The following is a 21,658-nucleotide window of genomic DNA, read 5'->3' on the forward strand; positions in this document are numbered from 1 at the left end:
TAAGACGGAAAGATGAAAGGTAAGACTTAAGGTAAAATTGTACTTGCAAGTTGCACACCAGAGCTCCTACTGCATTCCAGCTTTTTGCCATCTCATTCTCTGTACATCATTTCAGATAGAAAAACTGTTATCAGCAACTTTCAGAAATGAAAATATATGGTGCAACTCAGAAGTTCCTCTATAATCCAAAGGGAGGGAGAGGAGTAAAAAATGACAGACTTTTACCTGGGGCAGGGCAACAGGGAAATAATGAACTCTAGAATATTATAGTACACTTGAAAGTTTCATTAACCACAGTTTTAATTGAGTAGACATTAAACAAAAGAATGACTGAAAATAATCAGATTAAATTAATGATTTATGACCTTAATGCTTTTATCTGTTAGGCTGTTGAAAATCACGTGTCACAAATTAGTATAATTAGTATTTTGCACTGATGTAGAACCTTTTATATAAGGTTGCCAGTAATCTATTTATACTGTCTAGAATTATTATTATTATTCAATGAAACAGGCAAAGATTATGGTAATACTGAGATATTGGTGTGCAACATGAGGTAGAGAATTTGATCTCCTCTTGTTTTTACTTATACAACCTGTGAATGTGAAATGTTAAAGCTTCCTACTTGTGTAATTTAAGTGTTTGACTGTCTTTAAACCAGTGGATATCAAGGTAACTCAGTGATTAGTTCCAATAGTATATATGATTAAAAGTTTAATATTATACAATATTGTAATCATGTTGGTCAGTAACAGCAACTGCTGGCATTTCTGGCACATTCTTCAATTTTTATAATTTAAACCAACAAAATTACTAAACTTCCTTTTTTTAAAAGGGATGTCCTTTGATATTGTTATTGTCTGAGAGGGATAGCACAAAGCCTGAGCTCGTTTTCTATCCTACATAAAATCTACTCAGCTATATTGGCATCACAGCAAGAACAATTATCCTGCTGAGGAAGTTACACTGAGTCAAATCTTTCTGATTTCCCACTCGCTAATCTAAAAAAAATGTGTATGTTAATTTCCTTGTTCTTTTGTTAATATACATTGGTGAGTGCCTCTGTCTTCCTTCTGACATTGTGGTGATAGTATTTTTTGCAACAAAAACACACCCATGGGACTTTTGAGTCATGCCACAAACAATGGTTTAAGATCTTTTAGCAGCTCTTAACTTTTTTCTTGGACATGATAAAATTTACAAATCCCTTTAAACTACACAAGTGTAGGCATTGTGTGCTAGAAAGCTAACAGCTGATCTGCTACACACTCTGCATATCTATGGGCATGAATTATACTTACTTTCGTTACAAGTAAAAGAAAAACTTGAGTCATTTAATTGGTATCTCAAAGGGTACAACTATAGAATTATGAACTACAAGGAGACACATAACACCACAATTTTTGGCTGTATGATAAAACGTTCTCGTTATAAAGCAATGACTTGACTTTCTCACCCAGGTATAATGACCCAGACACTAGGATGATACCACTAGCCTGTAAGACACTCATCTTTTAGAAGTAGGACCTCTATTCTGCAATCTTTTGACTGCAAGAAGTATGAGCTTTGATAAAATCTTGACTTTTCATCCCTTCTGTATCTTGTGCTTTCAAGCATAACATATTGTAGAGATTAAGGTTTACAGAACCTCTTTTCTTGAACTCTTGAAGTCTTGGAACCGCTTCAGGATCATTAAAACACAATTTCACCTTGAGTTTTATAACCTATGCACTAAACTTACTGTTGAGATTACACTTCCTAGAGTATAGATTGAAGTACCTTTTTTAAAGAAACACCAAGAAAAGCATCAGTTATGGTTAGGGCATATTACCAGAGACACAAATAAAACAGTCTATAAACTACGATATGACAGTAAAAATAAAGAATGGGGGTAGCTAGATAGGGCTATCTAGAAAATCTCACCTTTGAATAACAGGAATGCCAAGTATCTCATTCTCCCTGTCTTGAAAAGCACATATTCCCTTGAGAACCCCAACTGGCAACTGAGAGTAGGAAAGATGTCTGCATTACACAACTTGTTGAGGACAGTCAAATGAAATGAAGACATTAAGAAGTTAATGGATAAAAGCCATTCTGAATATTAAACACACAAGTCTTGAAGTCAACACTAATAAGAGAGCCTTAATCTGGGTTCATCTTGAAAACTTATCCAGTGTGCTTGTTACATCTGAAACAGGTTGAAAGACAAGGTAGCTAGTAGAAGACAGTGGTGGCACTAGTTATATTTCTACCTGTTATATCCTAACCACATTAGTCCAAAGAAGTAGGTTTGCTTAAATTAATCTTTGGCCCTTTTAGCTCCAACTGTGTAGCCCTATCTGCTCTAACAAATCCTTCTTCCAGTTGCTGGAAAGAACAGTCATTGGGAGAGGAAAGGCTATTCTCGTAAGTGTTGCCCTGCTGACACATGAATAGAGGAAGTCAAGTCATATGACTATCAGAAGGATAGGCAGTTATCATTTTCTTTTAACCTCTCTCAGAAGTTAATACCATGTGATGAACTTCCCACTTCCAATCACAATCCATTTTTTAGGGTAAGAGATCACTTCCTTCCATGTTGCCCATCAGTGCAAAATGCTAGCAATAAATTTAATCTGCTAAGTGAAGAGGCTTTCATATTTGCTGCCTAGTGAAAGAAAATATATAAAAAAATCCCCAAACCTAAAAGAAACTGAAGGTAGGTAAACTACACACCTGCCAGCATTGATTTCTAGCTGTTAAACAGAGTGGGCTGAGCAGTCATTCAGCTGGGAATTTTACACCATGTCATCATACAGATGCCATGGATTCATCCTGACAATTTGAGAGCAATGCCTCTGATGACAACTAGCTATATTTCTTTGAGGGATTAATTAAGGAGGGCTTGTATCTGTCTAAGGAGCTTCCATGTACTTTCATTTTTTCCCTGATGGAAAAGATGACATGTCTGTAAATAAAAACCATATCTATCAGAAGGGTTTAAGTAGGTTCCGGAGGGCCCCTTCCACTAACAGGTTTTCATATTCACTGTCCTCAAAGCTGTCCAAGTGGATATGCCCAAAGCATATCCACCGTCCTATGAAGAGTTAGGGGGTGATTTGCACCCTAGGTGTTGTTTGCCATTTTAGTACACTAAGGCTTCAAATTCAAACTGTTTAGGAGGAACAAAAACCATAATTTATGTAAGCAATTAATTAAAATTCAACGAAGAGCTCTTGACTGTATTATTAGCAAGTTTCAAACCACTTAGACTGCTATTTGATTGGATTGTATGAGATAGTAGACATACTAGAGTTTGTAGGAGTCATTTTATTATGGGAAAATTTATGATGATGCACATAGCCAAGTAGCATGATCAGACTAGAGAACTGAGTCTCCAGCTAAGCAGGTGTAATTCACTAGAAAAATATTTTTTTAAAAAATTACTAAGTGTTTAAAAAGGGAGTAACTGGATTTCAACTCTTTTACAGAGGCCGCAAATAAGCATGATTAAAAGTTAATTATCTTCAAAAAAATAAAAATCAGCTAACTGGAAAATATTGGAAAACTACTAGGAATAAATTTTTCTGCAAGAAGAACAGATATTTCTCATTAAAATAATTAATAGAGTATACAAAGAAAAGATATGTTAAAGAATTACAGCAAAACTGAAGAAATGACCAAAGTACAATTTCATTTGTAGAACATTCTCCAGCTTTTTTTTTTTGTTTCAATTGAATAAAACTACATAAAATAGTCATTTTCTAATAAAAAAAATGAATGATGACTTATAGGAAATCAGATAACTGAACCAGCACAACACTGGTATTATGTCTACAGTCCCAAAGCTAGAGATGCATTCAAGCTGACATGGAGATTCTGCAGTAAATTACCACTCATTTTTTCCTTTTATTTTTTTAATAAGATTTTTCATTCTGGGAAGGAAAAAAAGAGCCATCATTACCCACTGGTTGCTAACTTTACGTAGTATTTGTTTATTATGTACCTTACAGAAAGACGTATGAACAAATAAATTTATCCTTTAACCTTTTGGTGTTGCTATGAGATATAGAAGCTTGGCAATCTAAGAATAAAGTAAAATGAAAAATGAATAGCAAATGATTACTCAGGATAATGCTAACAATCTCACAGATTTCGGCATGCTTGTTTACCGAAGTGTTTATTAGTGGGAAGAAATTCTAGAAGACAAGACCATATTGCCAAAGTGTGCTGGTTTGAGGTAGAACAGAACCAATTTTCTTTTCAGCAATTCTACTCCCCCAGCCTAAACCACAACAAGAAGCCACCAGACAAGGAAGATCCTCCCCTTTCAGCCACCCTGGATTGTTGGATTTCATCAGAAATCTCCTAAGAGTAGATGTCGAGGGACCAGTACAGGGCCTCCAGCATCTGCTGTAGCCAAGCTCTCTCTTGCCAAACTGTTTCATTTCACCCATGTTTCCATGTTAATGATGCAGCCTGCAGATCACAGGTTGGTTCTGCAACTGGTTCCTCCTACAGCTGGCTTTGTAAGCCTCAGAGCTCATATTGCCTCAAGGCAGAGATGGCTTTGGCATGAAAAAAATCTTGAAAATGTAGATGGATTATTTAACTCCTTCAATAACCTATCTTCTTCAGGGACAGGTACACAAGAGGCTAAAAAAGTCACAAAGAAGCAGTTATTTCTGCGCATCACCTTTTCCATAAGGCAATTTGATTTCATCTCAGTGTTAATCTAGAAACCAGAAGATGAAACTGCCATAGATCCCAGTGGACTACGAATATCCAGTGGCTTATATAAGTAAAAAAGACAGTGTAAAGAGTTCACCAGTGACATAGCATTACCACAAAGTTTTATCCTTGAGTTCATTTTGCCTCAAAGACATATACATCTCCAAGGTGAAAAGATGGACTAACTAGATCTGGCTGCAGTGGGGATTTGGAAGAAATAAATGCAAGGAGTTCAAGCTTTTCGTGCTCCCATTGCAGATAATTGGACATGTCGTTTTAGCTATCGTCGATATACACATAACGTTTACTAGGAATTAAGAACATCTGTTGCCCATGCAGGGAAGAAAGGCCTGAGATGGAAATTAAAACTAAAATAAGCACATGAAACACTAGGACACAGAGGTAGCCCACAGCTTTAATTTCAAATAATATCTCTCAACTTGAAGGGCTTGCATTAAACTAATCTATAACCTCCTCAACACTCCTCGATTAGAACCAAAGATCATTGTCTTCTAAATATTATTTCTTATATAGTCCAATATCAACTAAAAGAAAAATACAAGAATCAAAGCTCATCAGTCTGTAAGAGGAAACTCAGGGATGTATACATTTTTCATGACGGAAGTTGGATACAGAAGCTATGACAGAATATTGACACTTTTTCTTCATTACCAGAAGAAAACAGCTAGCTGTATACTCTGATAATGCAGTGATGTACACTTAAATAAATAAGAATAGAACATTTCAAGTATGGGCAATGTTTATGAAATATATCAGGAGAAACACTCTTTGTTCCTTGAACTAAAGTTACAGAAATAAATGAGCCAAATTTTTTCCCTCTTAAGCTAGTTACTCTTAGTTTTGTCTATCTTAAATGAAAATCCAAATCAGTTCACGAACATATACAGTATTTAAAATAGCACAAAGAAAACATTGGAATGAAAAAATACTGGGTTGGATATTAGTTCTATTACTGTTGATATAAATCTAGATTAAATTCACTATTGACTACCACGGTAAAATTTTATTTCTCACTTTCCCCCCTCTCCTCTCATTACTGAATCAAATAAGCAGGAGTCACTGAGCAGGTCTAATCCATGTTTGGTGTACTGTGTAGGCTAGCAGTGTTTTTTCCCTTCTGTCTTCAGTGTGCAAGCCCATGTAGGATGGAAAACACACAATCAATCTGAATGAGGTAGCTACAAATAATACAGTTCTTGGAAAGATCAAACACTAACTTTTTCTTTTCCTTGACACTGTAAAAGAATAAAATAAATGCCTAAACTCCCAAAAGTAACCTCAGAATCCTATTCAAAGTGGAAATTATATGATCAGGAGAAAGTTAATAAAGACTCCTGCAAGCCTAAAGGACAAAGAGACTATAAAACAGTAACAGAAACGTTGCTGTTTGGATTCATCTGCTACAAATTCCTATCCGACCTTGTGATACTATTGATTTGCTTGCAGTATATCAATTTTTAATCACCATAGTCCATTGCCTAACACAGTTCTTCCACTAGCAGTGTTCATCTTTAAGTTTGTATGAGATGAAATTGATAGATACACGTAGGATCCACAAAATTCTTCATAAAAATTAATTAATGTAAATTGGTAAGGCACGGTCTATTTAAAAATAACTTCACTAACTTCAATCTCAGAAAGTAGAAAAGTTGAGAGATGACAGCTGAAATACGATTTGAAGAAAAGGAGTTAGCCATCCAAGCCTGGAATGGTACCATCTAAATTCTGAATTTTTTAAAATTATTTTTTACCCCAAGTATCTGTATGACAGTTCGAGTCATTTTGGATGATTCACGTCATAGTTAAACTGGGTCTCATTCTTGAGGTGCTCTACCTTCTTGGACTCTGGAGGGAGCCTGAGACAAAAAGGCTTCTAAACATAGGTATCACAGATAAAGTATCTCAGGTTGTTTCATGGGGTGGCAACTTACTCTGTGTTTCCAACATAACCCATAGACAAAACTCGTTGTCAGAGAATGTCTGGAAAAATCAGAATTCATCAAATGAGGCATATCATAGCAAGTCGAATGAAAAGAAAAAGCCAAAATACTACGATAAGAGGCGGAATAGGGAAAACACAGAAATAATGAAAGCAGCTCTTAAGAGAAGTTTTAAGTTTTCTCCAACATGTTCTATAAAATAAACTTCCATAAGCCTCATTCTTACAGCATATATTTTTGAAAATGTATGGGCTATGCAAAGAAAATTTTGCCATTTGTATTCACCAAATATTAAGGAACGCATTTTTTTCCTTAGATTGATAAAATGTACCTTTTACATTAAAAAAAAAAAAAGTATTAAAATGTGTTATTTTCCCTGACCTTTTGATAGACTTTCTATTGAGCGTGGTAAGACATCCAAGAAATTCAGATTCTGATTTTAAAATTAATGATTGATAGTACAGAGTTTTCACAGTATTGGATTTACAGTGCCACATTCCTCTAACATAAGCAAGCGCAACTCCACATACTTCAGTGCAACTGTGTCTGCATATTTTAGTAAGCAATTCTGGCCCTGTGCCTGGGAGAAGATCTTACATTCCATAGTCACTTGATTATGTCTCATCTTTAAAGCACATTTTGCTATTTGCAAAATACTTGGCCCACAAAACCACAGAACTCCATCTGCTAAGATACCATTGTGCATCTCCAAGTAAAAATGATGAAACTCTTTAAGTGCAAAATCTAGCATACAAAGGACGTAAATATATTCCAAATATTTCTTGTGCACTCTGATGAACCCGAATGGATTTCAAAATTACACTCGCACTATTCTCAACATGCTTTATTACCCCAAATAGAAAGAATTTTACAAATAAAAGACTAAGATCCATCTAAAAGAACCCAACCTTGGAGAAGAATAAGGATGAACCCACAGGCTAGTACCAGATCATGGAATCACGGAATTGTCAGAGTTGGAAGGGACCTCTAGAGATCATCTAGTCCAACTCCCCTGCTAAAGCAGGATTACCTAGACCACATTACTCAGGACTACATCAAAGCAGGTCTTGAAAATCTCCAGAGAAGGGGACTCCACAACCTCCCTGGGCAGCCTGTTCCAGGGCTCTGTCACCCTCACCGTAAAGAAGTTTTTTCTCGTATTTGAATGGAACTTTCTATGTTCCAGCTTGTGCCCGTTGCCCCTCATCCTATCGCTGGAAATCACTGAAAAGAGTCTGGCTCCATCATCCTTCAACCCACTCTTTAGGAACTTGGAAATGTAGATAAGGTCTCCCCTCAGCCTTCTCTTCCCCAGGCTAAAGAGCCCCCCCAGCTCTCTCAGCCTTTCCTCATAGGGGAAGTGCTGCAATCCCTTAATCATCTTAGTTGCCCTATGTTGGACTCTCTCCAGTAGTTCCCTGTCTCTCTTGAACTGGGGAGCCCAGAACCGGATGCAGTATTCCAGTTGTGGCCTCACCAGTGCAGAGTAGAGAGGGAGAATGACCTCCCTCGACCTACTGGCCACACTCTTCCCTATGCAGCCCAGGATTCCATTGGCCCTCTTGGCAACAAGGACACATTTCTGGCTCATGGAAAGTTTGCTGTCCACTAGGACTCCCAGATCTTTCTCCTCAGTAGTACTTTCCAGAAGATCCACACCTAACCTATATTGGTGCCTGGGGTTTTTCCTCCCCAGGTACAGGACCCTACATTTGCCCTTGTTGAACCTCATTAGATTCTTCTCTGCCCTGCTCTCCAGCCTGTTCAGTTCCAGCCTGTCAGCTCATGCCTGTTCAGATGTCAGAGACATACAAGAATCAATTAAGGATCTCCTTCTTATACTCTGGAGGAACCTAAAGATAATAAAAATATTAGGTCTTAAGGCCAAGACATCTATTGTTGCTATTGTCATTGTTTTATGGGTGGGGTACCTAAAGAGGATCACATAATGTTCAAAATCAGTAGCCAAACTGTAGTTTGGTCAAAGGTACAAAAAGTCTAATGTAATGTTAAGGTTCTAAAAATAAAGCTAGATAACTATAACCACTCTCTGGGTTATAGCTGAAGGTGGGGTTTTTTTGTTTTGTTGGTTTTGGTTGGTTTTTTTGGGTGGGGAAAGAAGGGGGAGGGCGGAAGGGTAGGATTGGGTGGGGTGTGTGTTGGATTTTCCTTTTGCTATGGACTTTAAAAGGTATTTTTCCTCCTTTTATATCACTACCTCTTATTATCTTTTAGAAAAGATCTACTCAGTTATTTTAAACTTTTTAATAATGCTATTAGACCCATAATTGCAACACTTTTTTGCAAATCTGTGGAGGAGCACACTGCTATAATACTAACCACATATGTTCATTGGATATTATGTATAAAGCTACAACTCTGACTGCCACTACAATATAGCTATGAATATTGCGGAGGGGTTTTCTGTCTGTTTGCTTTTTCTCTCTTTATAAACCTGCTGCCTATTTTCTTTTTCATTGCCACAGCTCTAGTCACCAGGCGGCAGTAACAAATCTTTGCTAACAAATTCAGAGAAGTCAGGGCTGAAAGCTGCCAACGGTCCTGTGCTCCCTGTGCAGATAACAGTAATAAACCTTACTGTACTTAGCATGGTACAGAATCCAGCTAGAACTTTTAAACCCCAGAACGTATATTTAGGTACCTACAAGTTAAGTACTATAGCAAACACCTGACTCCCAGACCCTGAGTACCTTGACTCTCCGGTTTGTACACGGGAAGTGTGAGGTGCTCCAAAACAGCACTTTATTCCCACTAAAAATATCACCCCCCCACACACACATTTGTCAGGCAATTGTCTAGCATTAGCCAATAGCAACCAAGAAACCCTTACTCCTTGCTTCAGCTCAGGTACTAGAGAATTAGGACAGTGCCTGTTTTAAGAACAGAAGTCATACAAAGGTATACTTCAATGCCTGTCAAATGCATAGGTCCCCAATAGCATTTTCCTCTGCCGAAGAACACATGGCATGGCTAGAGAGATAGGGTGTTGCAAAGGGGCAGCATATTCTTCAAAATAATCATAGTACAAAGAAGTCAATAGTGCTACATAATAATATCAAGTAAATCACTGAGTTACATTTGTCTTCAAGACATATGAGCATTTTTCATAGTTCTTGGTCTATTAAAAGGCAAACTGAGATGATTATCATTATTTTACTAAAAGTCCATTCAACGAACATCCAGGATTCAATCATTATGTTTTATACTCCATGGTAGAACAGAGCTATTTCATTGTCTTCCCTGAAGAACTGAAATTATCATTTGACTTCAGAGTGTAGGTCTCTTCAGACAGAGAAGATACTATATATATATATTTGTAATGCAGACCTTTCAAGAATGAATTCAGTCTTAAGGCTATGCCTTGTCTATATGTCCTTTTCCCTATTTGAGTTCAGTGTGACACACTCAAGTCTAGAGAAGCCTTTGGCTAATACCAGATACAATATTATGAAGCCTATTTAGCTTTTTATTTAATAGAAATTAAGACCTATAGTAATGTTAGGAAAGCTGAAATGAAATTTACTTCTTGTTGCTCATGAATTTTGACAAAATATAGGAAATAACATTTTTACAATGCTCAATTTCTTTACCAAACTACTAAAATACAGTACATGGTCCTCTTTGCCAGTTGTCCAGACATTTGCCGTGCAATCACTAGGATAAAGTTGACCAAAACTCCTGAAACCTGTATTAGAGAAATGCTACCTCTAACACTTCAGGCAGTGGCAAGATGGAAATCTAGTTGTGTCAATAGGGTCACTTACCTCAACTAACTTGTTGGCATGTTCACGGAAGACCTGAGCATATTCCTTTACTTCTTTCTCATTACCGCTTTTTGCAGCCTCAATGAGAACCAGTAATGGGACATTGGTTTCCAGGAATGAATCCGATATGTGATCCATTACTGCCTTCCGTAGCTGTGACAAAAGAAAGCAGACCAGTAAATAAAAGGAGAATTATCAATATATATTCCCACTGTATTAATTGCCTACTTATTTTTAAGCATTGGTGTGTCACATCTCACAGCATTGTATGGGAGTTCAGGTTTTTTTCTTTCTTCCAAGTTATATGTTTCCAGCAAGCATACAAATATGAAACACGTAATGGTCTAGCTCTGCAAAGCCCTCCTGAGATTCATGCTGACTCATACACCTAATCCTACTGAACTGGATGGATCTATACAGGACGATGGTGATTATCCACCTAATACATTGCAAATTGATGAGAATTGAAAGCTGCATACTACTTTAAAAAACAGTTCAGCTCACTTAAAAGTGAAATATGGATTAAGGAGCTTAACTTCAAGCAACCATTAAAAATATTAGCCTGAATATTTCTAAGCCTTCTTTAATTCCTGCACTGAATAGTATTCTATGCAAAAATGACTATTTAGTTTAGCATATGCCTTGTGCTTGGTATTCTCATTCAAATACCTCCAATAGGTATAAACAGAAAACCTTTCTAAGCATTTTCCAGGCAGATTAGAAGACATACTAAAATTTATTCTAAAGAAACAAAAAAACACCCTACAAGTTACTTAAGATTAAACACCTGTTATTTCATAAAAAAACATCTGTTCAAAACAATATTACTGTAAGAATGATGTCACTAACTTCTCTACCTTGCCAATAACCACTAATTAATGTCAAACTTCACTAAAATTTGAAAGACAGCCAGAAAGATGACTGAAAACTTAAGTAATTCGTCCTGGAAGTTTAATTACTCTATAGGAGTATGGATTAAAAACATTTATAGCATGTTTTCACTAGCTTTTTGGTTGTTGAGAATGAAAAACTGTGGATTCAAACACAAGCTGGGAGGTATTCAGCCAGGAGGTCTGGCTAACCACTAGTCTCCTTAAAATCATGCATTTTTAGTTAGATGAAACATCAGGAAAGGTGATTTTCTCTATTTTTCAGTCCATACAAGAAAGCTCTAGCTAGACAAGGTGTCATCAAAACACCCAATCATATTGAAAACTGATACATTGTTAGGCACTGTAAATATGTGATCCAAGATGTATTTGCTGTTTGACAACAGCAACTGTCAGCTGTATGTGAATAAGGAGAAATCTAACTTTGAATATATTGAATCCCTGAGTGGTGTAGTAAAAACAAGGAAAGCAAAATAGCATATATTTTATTTGCATGAGGTATTCCTTTTGTTTCTTACAACTAAAGCAGGAAAACAATTAAGAACAGTAATTCTTAATCCCCTTAAAAATTAATTATACTCATATTCTACCTGAAAAGTATTTTTCCACTTCCAAAATGATTACAGGCACTCAGAATAGCTAACACAGTAATACATACAAATGGCGGGGAGTGTGGTGAGGGTGAGGTGAAGAATATAGCAGAGACCTGCCAACAGTTAGGAAGCTGCTGTGTATGTTGTCACCCTGTACTTTTTCTTTTTTTTTTTTTTTCATCAATCTGCTGATATCCACATGTTGACTCTTATTTTATTCTTATATTGAAAGCTCTTTCAGACCATCCTTTGGGTCTGTTTGCACCATTAATGAGATCCTGATCCATGAATGGTTTCCACAGGCACCATCTCAATACAAAAATAAACACTAGCATTGCTCCAAATATATCAAAGATTTGCAAAATAAGAAATACACTAAGATGTTAAGTCTCAGAGAATAGTGCACCAGCGTAGCACTCTGCATTTTATGGATGATAGTTTTCTGATGACTGTGAATATCAGTCCTTCCCTACTAAATGAAGGGTTTCATCTATATCCAGCATTCAGGGACAGGTACTGCCAGAGAAGGTTCTCCTCACTTTTGCTTAACCACCCTCTGCTGATCTCCCAACACTTGCTGAGAAGCTCTGCTCCCAAGTTAGATGCCTTACTTTTGTATCTGCAGTTAGGCTTTTTGAAATCCATTGGACCAATATGTGTCAAATGGTAGCATTTCCAAAGGAACACACATAGGTTTTAAAAATCCCATGTCATTTCCACCTCGTTCTCAGGGAAAATCCTTAAAAAACCATCAACTTACTCAAGTACAATGCCATTATCAATAAATCCTACCATTCACTGCACTGAAAAAATAACTGTTTTAAATGTTAAATGAACACTGACATTTTTCTGTTTATATCATTCCATAAGGAGGTATCTGTTTCAAAGTGTTGTGTTCAATGAACAAGCAATTCAATTTTTAATCAAGGTTAATGTGGTGTTATAGATCTGATTAAAACAATATGCCCCATGGAACTGTAAGAAAAGTCCCAGGCTGTTTAAGTAGGCAGCTTATTTTCATTGGTATTAAATACCTTCAGTCTATGACAACATACTAGAAATCCATAAAAAGGACAGTAAGAGCATCAGCTAACCAGCAGTTTGGGGTTTACCATTGTAAATATACAGCACAGTTATATCTGAATAAAAATTAATAAAATGGATCTCTTGTTTGTAATGGTAACTGTATGCTGCCTTCTGCAGTTCAGAGTTGCAACAGCTGAAAAAAACCTGAACTGTCACAGGTTTGACAAATATAAAATTAACAAATTCTATTTTCATATGCTGTGTTAATCATAGATGTCAGCAGCATATTACTGACCCCTCATGTAAACACACATTGTAATTTCATTAGAAATTGGTTATCTGAGTTTTAGGATGCCCTTGCATTGAAGTTGAAAGGTATAGTTAACAGTTTTTATATACACAGGAGACCACAAATTTTCCTATCCATCATCACAGGCTATAAAGAATGACTTGACAAAATCATTTGTTAAATGTGACAGGAGTATGAACATAAGACATTCATCCAATAGCTGAAATGGATACATGACAAGGTAGTATTAATTGCACAAGACAAGACATTTAAAAGTATTAGTTCAGCATTGCCAGTCTATTTGATCCAATTAGGGCTATTCATCAAGGTAAATAACTGCTGGAAAACTAATCTCGTATGATCCTCTGCAAACTTCAAGAAGTCCAACCAAAGTGATGACTTATGCATCCAGAGATTTTACTGTTTCATTCAACCAACATCAGCTCAGAAGGGAATGGGAGAAGTCTGTGACTTGAATTTAAATGGTCATAAAACATGCGGAAAAAACATGTCAAGTTTTCTTGTAAAAACAGCATGAGATCTTGTGCTCATGCGCATATTAAGAAATGTCTTTGCAATGCTTTAATTTACCCGACATTCTGATGTAAATATTATGACACAAACTGTTACTCATAAGACAATGCTTTAGGGTTATTTTCCTCACTAAATTTTTAAGTTAGAGGTGACTTCAAAGTGTGGGTAGTTCCCGCTACATGAAACTATATTCATTAGAGTAGAAAGCACATTAAATAAAGGTCTTGCTTAATTAATTTTCTCATGGAGAAAACTTTATTAATTAGCATATAGCTAAAAGAATAGTAAGTTTGCCAGACCAGCACAAAGATATAAAAAGGAAAACATCAAGATCTGCAAATATTTTTAAAAGTATGCATGGTGTACCATAACGCAGATTTTATGTCTTTCCAGTTCAGTCAATTTAGTCAGTTTATGGTGCAGAGTCAGTTGGTGGTTTTGATAGCATCATGTTCTACTGTTCTAAGCACTATTTAGAGCTGTTTTATCATCGTGAATTCACAGCTATAATTGAGCTCAAAGAGGTTAAACTGCCCACTGAAATGATGTTTTCCATGGCTATATAACAATTTTAGAACTGTCTCAGTGCTACTTACAGTGTAGTAGAGAATTAAATGTCTAATCCTGACACTGGAAGGTAAAGTCACAGCAGGAGATTAATGACTCTAACAGATTGTTAAACTTTATAAAGACTGGCAGCATAAAGCTATTTGTAACAAAAGTTTACCAAGGAGTACCTTATTCACCATTTTTTATTTAATGCGCATTACAAGCTGAACCTAACTCCAGTTTGCAGCTTCAGAGCACTCTCAAACAAGTATTAATTTAATTGAAAGAGGTGAAAAGAAATCCTTCTCCACTGCAGTTAAAGCATGTCTCCTCCAATATATTGCGAAATTGAGTTCTGGAGAATAAGACAGTGACTATTAGAAGCTCCAGCAGTATAGCGCTAAAGGGAAAGTTTCAGTCAATTCTGCACGCTACAAACCCATGAAGACGTGACCAAATCTACCAAAAAATGGTAGATTAGGCGATGTGGATGCTAATGCCACGAATTATGTCTTGATAGATTAAACAGTAAAAAGATTAATCTTTTAAACATGTATCACACTTTGACACAAAACTACAGATTTCTGGAATATAATTCATAAAAATGTTTAAGATTTGAGCCTAAGATAAAAACTCAGGAAGAAATGCTGTTACAAAGACTTACGATACTTCTTCATATATTTTTCTCTGTGTGAGCTTTCTTCTCTCTGAAGAGAAATTTCGCTAGTCAGAGAGAGACTGGGGATAATTTACTTCACAATGTGAAGTGACACATTTTCATCAGAAATTTGAAAGAGAATAAGGCACACACACAAAAAGTCCCTCCCAGTCACAGGTCACTACAAAGGATTCCTCAAAATGGCATATGGCCAGAAGTACAGAAGGACTTAGTTACCAAGTACTTTGGTACTTGATTCTCATTGACCTTTTATTTGGTTTAGTTTGGTTTTGTTTTGTGTTTCATTAATTTTTGTGGCTTAGAAATTTTATATTCCCTTTTTAAAAAATATATTTTGGCAAGAGAAACCCTTGGGCTTGCTAACAACATTAGGGCAGTTACATAAAAGTAGAGAAAAATGTGTAAGATTGGGGGACAGATGTCCACAGGCTTCCCAAATATATGAATAATATTGGGGAAAGAACACTGTCTTATTTCTTGTCTGGATACAATAATAAAATCCTAATGCCGACTGGAGTGCTGAGGTAGTACCAAACCTTTATTATTTCTAACAATAAAGAATGATACAGGGATTTAAAGAGGTAGAGGACAATAAAGAGACTACCATTGAAAAATGTTGGAAAAACAGGAGAAGAGAAATACAGACAGTGACAAATAGTCAGTGAAGTCAAAATAATCCAGAACTTAAAGGCAGTGATTAACTTTCACATTTTGTGTGACCTGGGAGGGTAGAGTTGTGTCAAGGAGAATATGGAAGGATGAAGTTCAGAACAGGACATTGCACATAGGAATAAAGAAGGTGACAAAGACTGTAGGAGGTTACCCCAGCAGAGAATAAAACTGAGGACAGTAAAGAGTCTAAAATGCCACCAAGATTGCAAGCCAAAAGGGTCTGCCACAAAACAGGAGAGAGGTGTGACAAAGAGGAGGGTAATGAAGAACAAAAATAATGGTTTCAAAATCCTCAAATTAAACAGAGAACCATAATACATTGTGTATCTTCATGTATTGTCTCAGGTTCTGTTGAAATGATATTTAAATCGAGTGCTTTGGAGCTTTATGGTTATTTTTACAAATACAGTAAATGAAAATTGGGGACATAACAGTGTTGAGGAGGTTACATAGCTATTTGGTCACAAATGGGAAGGAAGTTGTCTATGAAAACTCTTCATGAATGTATCTTTACTATGATAAGCATGTATAGTAACTTCACTTAAAAGCAGCTAGCTCCAATAAGCTTAATAGAGTAAGTGCTATACGTGTCACACATTCCCACTGACAACAGCTGCACGAACAGGCTGGCTTACTAAGTATTATCATCAGCTTCTCTAAGGCCTAGATATTTAGCCCCAATGAAAGCTGATGACAGCTGTCTTTGCTAGACCTATCTACTGGAGTTCCAGACAAAGGCTGAAATAAGATTAAAAATTGATTGTGTTCTGCAAAAATGGATTTCTCAGTCACAAACTGATCCTGCCCCATGGACAGAGATGATTGATATCTCGTACTATCAATTATTATTCATACCTTTCAAAAAAGTCCTTACCGCAGTGAGATCACAGTCTGTTTTAATTCTTGGGCTAGTTTTGCTGGGGTTTTTATTGTTTTTATTCTTGTTTTGCTTTTATTTTGTTTTGTTTTCTTCTCCTTTGCAGTAATTTCTATAAAGCAAGAACTGAAACCAATATTTTTTATATTTCTAATTGCTTAAGAACAAGTAACATTAAAGACATTTTATAATACTTAAGAAACAGTGTTACTGAACAAAATTAATGTCAATTAAAAAACAAATGCAATGCTGAAATCCCATTTGAAAATTAAATTCTATGTTGTTTGCAATTGCTTATACCTCCATTAGCAGGACAGAACTACAGAAGTCTTTGGAAAAGGACTATGATTTCATCTACGTTCATAGGGCTCCCTACCTCATGCTACTGCATTATTGAGGATGAACATCAAAATTTGAAGCTGTCCTTATGAATCCAAGCTTCTATAAGTTTCTTTAGCTGATGAGTATACAGGTCATTCTCTGGTTGACACTACAGAACAGTAAGAACTGCCCTGTGTATGAACTGTTCAGTATGAACTGTTTTATGTAAAACTATCATCAATAGAAATTTCTTGGAAAAAATTTTGGGTTTGGGTTTCTTTTTGTTTGGTTTGGGTTTTTTGAGCAGCAACATTATACACTTCTGTTGAACTTCTCCCCATAATGCCTCTCATTAAAAAGAGTTTTAAAAACTCCATACGTCTTTCTCTGAAGTGATTACAGAGCTAGGTATCCTCTATAGTTCCTGGAGTGAGTACAAAGATTTGTTGAAATATGTGAGCTTTTATGAAGACTTATTATTTGAGGAATAATAGACAAACTATGTGCAGTAATCTACTCTTAACGCAATGGAGCTGTCACTGAGTTTTGCCTCATAATTACTTACGAGCCACTTTGAAAGGTCAATCCTCTGTGCTCACAACTTCATTCAGTTAAAAAAAAATTCAAAAGAAATCAAGTCTCTACTTCAAAAAGCAAAAGCAGCTAAAACTAATACACTCTTTAGATTTTGCCAGAAAAAAATACCATTATTACTACTATGTTGCAGATCAAAATTTCCTTCATTTGACAAAAATGCTACACACTGTAGTCTTACACAAAACTACCTGATATGGGTATAGTTTCCAGAAATATGGCACCATATGTGCATCAGTAAACATTATGTGTAGAGTAAATTAAACTGAGCCTTATAATTAGGCAGTAAGGAAATTACTGCAGACCTGAAGAGTAAATCAGCAGTGTTAAAACATTCTCCATTTCCTCTGAAGCACTTCAGAGCACCATAAAAACCTCAATGTCACAGTGATATACATCTAAAAGAATTTTGAGGGAGGCAAAGACACGTGCATTCAAATAAGTTCAAGTCAAAACCATGATTAAGTGCAATTTAAATAACAGTTCATTGCCTCTAACATTTTAGATCAGATTTTTAGACATTTTTCTACAACTGCTTTCCTGAAGTAAATACACCAGTTAGTCTGCCAAATGGGAGCAGACAAAAAGTGGATGCAGAAATTAACTGCATGCCAGGGGCTTACAGTTTTTTCCGTCCAAGCTGGTGAAATCCAGAGTTTGTCTACTTCTGTTGCTTTAGGGGTGGAAGCTCAAAGAGCAGACAACTTTATCAAGGGAAGCATTACTATCTCTGCTTTATAATCCTGTATTACACAAGACTCCTGTCTAATATTTTTGCAAAAGCTGCTAGAGAAACCAAGTAAAGAAGTAGATGTACATGCAATGTCTCGCAACCGTATTGAATGAATACAAGAAATAAACAAGTAGTGCTGGAAAGAAATAAATCTGTCTAGCATTTCATAGACTGCTTTCAGAAAACCAGCTTCCAGATTTCCATAATCAAGAGCACTAGAGCCCCTGCAGGTGAAAGCATAGCCTATTAAGCAACAAAGTAAAGGTGATGAGTTTCTAATGAGTAAGGGCTGATGCTGCATGTCACCTTAGGTTCAAACACATTTAGACTAACTTATGGCTGGCTCCCTTTACAAAAAAGCCAACATCTTGTCAAGAAATATTTTCATGCAACAGAATGAAGCAATATAGCCAATGACAGTGCGCTTTCCCTTGGGAACAACCAATACCTCATCTTTGGTAATATAGCACAACCTTAGCAAGACTCATGTGGATCATCTATTTAAGTATCACCTTTCTTCACCCTAGCCTTCACAAAATAAATCTTTAGTAAGCATTCACGCAAGAGTAAATTTTGAAGTTACAACCTTCTTGGATATTCTGCTACAACTTAACATTTCCATGAAGTTTTGGATCTTCAAAACGCTGTATCATAAGCCTACCTTTGGTCTCCTATCTTTTGGATGCCTACACTAGGAAGCTTCCTATATATGATGAGTTTTTGCAAAATATGTTCTTGAAACCCCAATCACCCTCTGAAAGTAAACTCTCTATTGACTGTAGAGGAGACTGAAAGAAAATTGGTTCCTTATTTTGTCACTTCCATACTTGAAATCAGCTGGTGTGAATTCTCGGGGTTCTCTTTTCTTTCTTCCCCCCACGCTCGCAATATGAATTTTTGTGTCTTTGGGTATGTTGTTCAGCTTCTCAAAGAAGCCAAAAGAAATTGATTAGAACTGGGTTCACTGTTTTTTTCTGAAGATCTTAGGTTTTGTTTTCTTTTGCTTTTTCCGCACTCATGCTTCCCTTGGGTTTATATCTTAATGTACAGATGCTGTGTACTTCTTTAAGGAGGTACAACACAGAATACCTAAATTGAGGCATCTTCACCTTTTCTGTGTTTTACACTATTTTTCTGAAAACTGGACAATAAATCTTGCTTGTCTTCGCAGAGCATTTTAGAAGGGGGAAAGGATAAAAAAAAATTAAGTCAGTAAATCATAATTCAGGACAACAAGATTTAATTTCTAGGTGCCACTAGCCCTGACTGCAGCATTTGACAAGTCATCTGGTCCATATATGAGACAGTAGCTTGGCTGCAAAATTATGACGATGACAAAATTTCCTCTTTTGGATGGGGTCCTGTGTTTTTTTTCAAAGTGTTTACATATTGTAAAAACACAAGCTATGCATATATTTGACGAAAGAGATTTAAGTCCTCAGACTAAAAATATTATATGTGTCTATCCATAATTTAATTTGCATTGTATGGGTTATCTGAGATAAAATCTGTTGCAACAGAACACGTTTTTTTCAGTTTAAGGTGTCCCTTTAGTCTAATTGTATGAGCTAATATTCATGGTTTTTATTCTGAGAGTCTCTTTAAAATCTACGTCAATTTTTGGCAGGTTTTAAAGTGCTAAACAATTATTTTTAACCTCAAATAGCATTCATAAACAGTAGCGATACAACTTAGTCTAAGTGGAAGTGACTGACATAAAGAGCAAATGGTGATACACTGCCTCTCAAGAGTTAGGAAAAAAGATATGACAAATAAGCCTAAGAACATTATGAAGCCTGTTATCTAATTCAAACTGTTGTAATCCATACCAAAGAAAGCACACTGAATAACAAGCACTTTCAGAAACCTATGAGGCGGGTAAAACTGAGTATGATCAAGAATTTCTCTCCAAGATCATTGTTTTACCAAATTTGCATGAATAAATGACAGGAGGTACTTTTTCCATCTACCTTTAATCTTCTGGAAGTTGGACTTGAAGTCTAATATAGCTATTGAAACAGTACTATAGAGGACTAAAAGATAAGGTATATAATCATTGTAGCAAATGAAGGGGGCTGTGCTGGAGATTATGGCTGATAATGCCTGTAGTACACCAAGTGTCTTACAAAGTAGCTGTGAGAGCACAATTTAGCACACGGATAACATAACTGACCAATCAAAAATACATAAGGGTCATCTGAAAGCATGTACTAACTACAAGATACGTAAAGAATTGATTAGAGGCATAGAAAGGGAAAACATGACTTGGATTTTTTTCTTTTTTTTTTCTTCTTTTTTTTTTTAACAATTTAGGCTACTGCAAAGTATGAACAAGTCTGGGTGTGTGGCTGGTAGAAAGACACCATACCACAGTCATTATTAATATTAGCTTATGCCTAAAGGGCTAAACCTAATCCTGAGTATCTAAAGGTGTGTCACCATTCCTAGAGTGCTAGTGGTGGCCATTGGGAAAAAGAAATCCACTGGGAAGAAGAAATCCCTATCTTAACTTCCGTCAATATTCATAAGAAAGAGGGAGACAACTCATTCATACAAATACAGAAATTGTGGAAATGCCTATCTTTCAGGTTTCAGCCTAAAAAGTAGCTGAAATTAAATAACCAACTTTTTAAGGAAAAACCACAGCCACAATGTGAAACCTATTCTTGGAAAATCCTATGGCAAACAAGCTACATGTTGATGTAGAAAACATATTGAAGGGTTTATTTACAGATAATAACATCCTATAGTTATACAATGCCCATATTACTAGCAAAGTAGCACAGTAGGGGGACCTAAAATTAAATACACCTTTGAACATTTGGAGTTTTGTTGTAGATAACAGAGAAAACCAGAATAGGACCATAGACTTGATCATAAAGACTTTTGTTTCTAGACTGTTTTTCTGAGGGAATGAGGCCTAATACAGTAACTCTGTTCATTTTTTCAAATGCATTTAAATCTGTTGGCCAATTTTACCATCTGACACATAAAAGGTCTTCAGGATGCTAAATAGCTGAAGTTTGATGAAAAATTACCTGGGTGGGAAAACGGTGACCCGAATTAGAGTCCTATGGAGGGAAATTTGTAACACGAAGTCTGTAGCTGGCTGGCCAGTGTACCAACATAGGTACCAGCTGGCCATTTGGCAGAGCAGGTGCCAAAACCAGCCTCACATCTTCCTGCATTTCACCAGCCAGCCTGGAGTAACAAGTGAGCTACAGCAGAAGAGGTAGCAGGAGAGATGAGGATAGATGTGAGAAAATGAGAAGAAATATGAAAACCAGAGACCATAAGGGAGGAACTGAGATTATTGCTGTAGGAAGTGCCGTACAGACAGTACAATGTTATGGAAAGCAAGACTTCATTAATTCAGCTGTTTGGAATTTTGTTTTTCATCCCTATGTCTACACAACATGCATTCCTCAGGCATTTGTAGGATGAC

At 36.2% G+C, this 21,658-nt stretch overlaps 1 protein-coding gene across 3 annotated transcripts in view; it reads right to left on the reverse strand.

Annotated features, from left to right (window-relative positions):
- CTNNA2 (catenin alpha 2) overlaps positions 1 to 21,658 on the reverse strand; it is a 512,036-nt gene that overhangs the window by 88,265 nt on the left and 402,113 nt on the right. For all 3 annotated transcript variants that reach the window (XM_014966825.1, XM_014966827.1, XM_014966824.1), the window contains one exon: positions 10,457 to 10,609. In XM_014966825.1, the coding sequence (XP_014822311.1) occupies positions 10,457 to 10,609 (153 nt within the window). The remainder of the gene's footprint in view (positions 1 to 10,456; positions 10,610 to 21,658) is intronic.

Source organism: Calidris pugnax, unplaced genomic scaffold, assembly GCF_001431845.1.
Source record: "Calidris pugnax isolate Ruff unplaced genomic scaffold, ASM143184v1 scaffold14, whole genome shotgun sequence".
Taxonomy (NCBI): domain Eukaryota; kingdom Metazoa; phylum Chordata; class Aves; order Charadriiformes; family Scolopacidae; genus Calidris; species Calidris pugnax.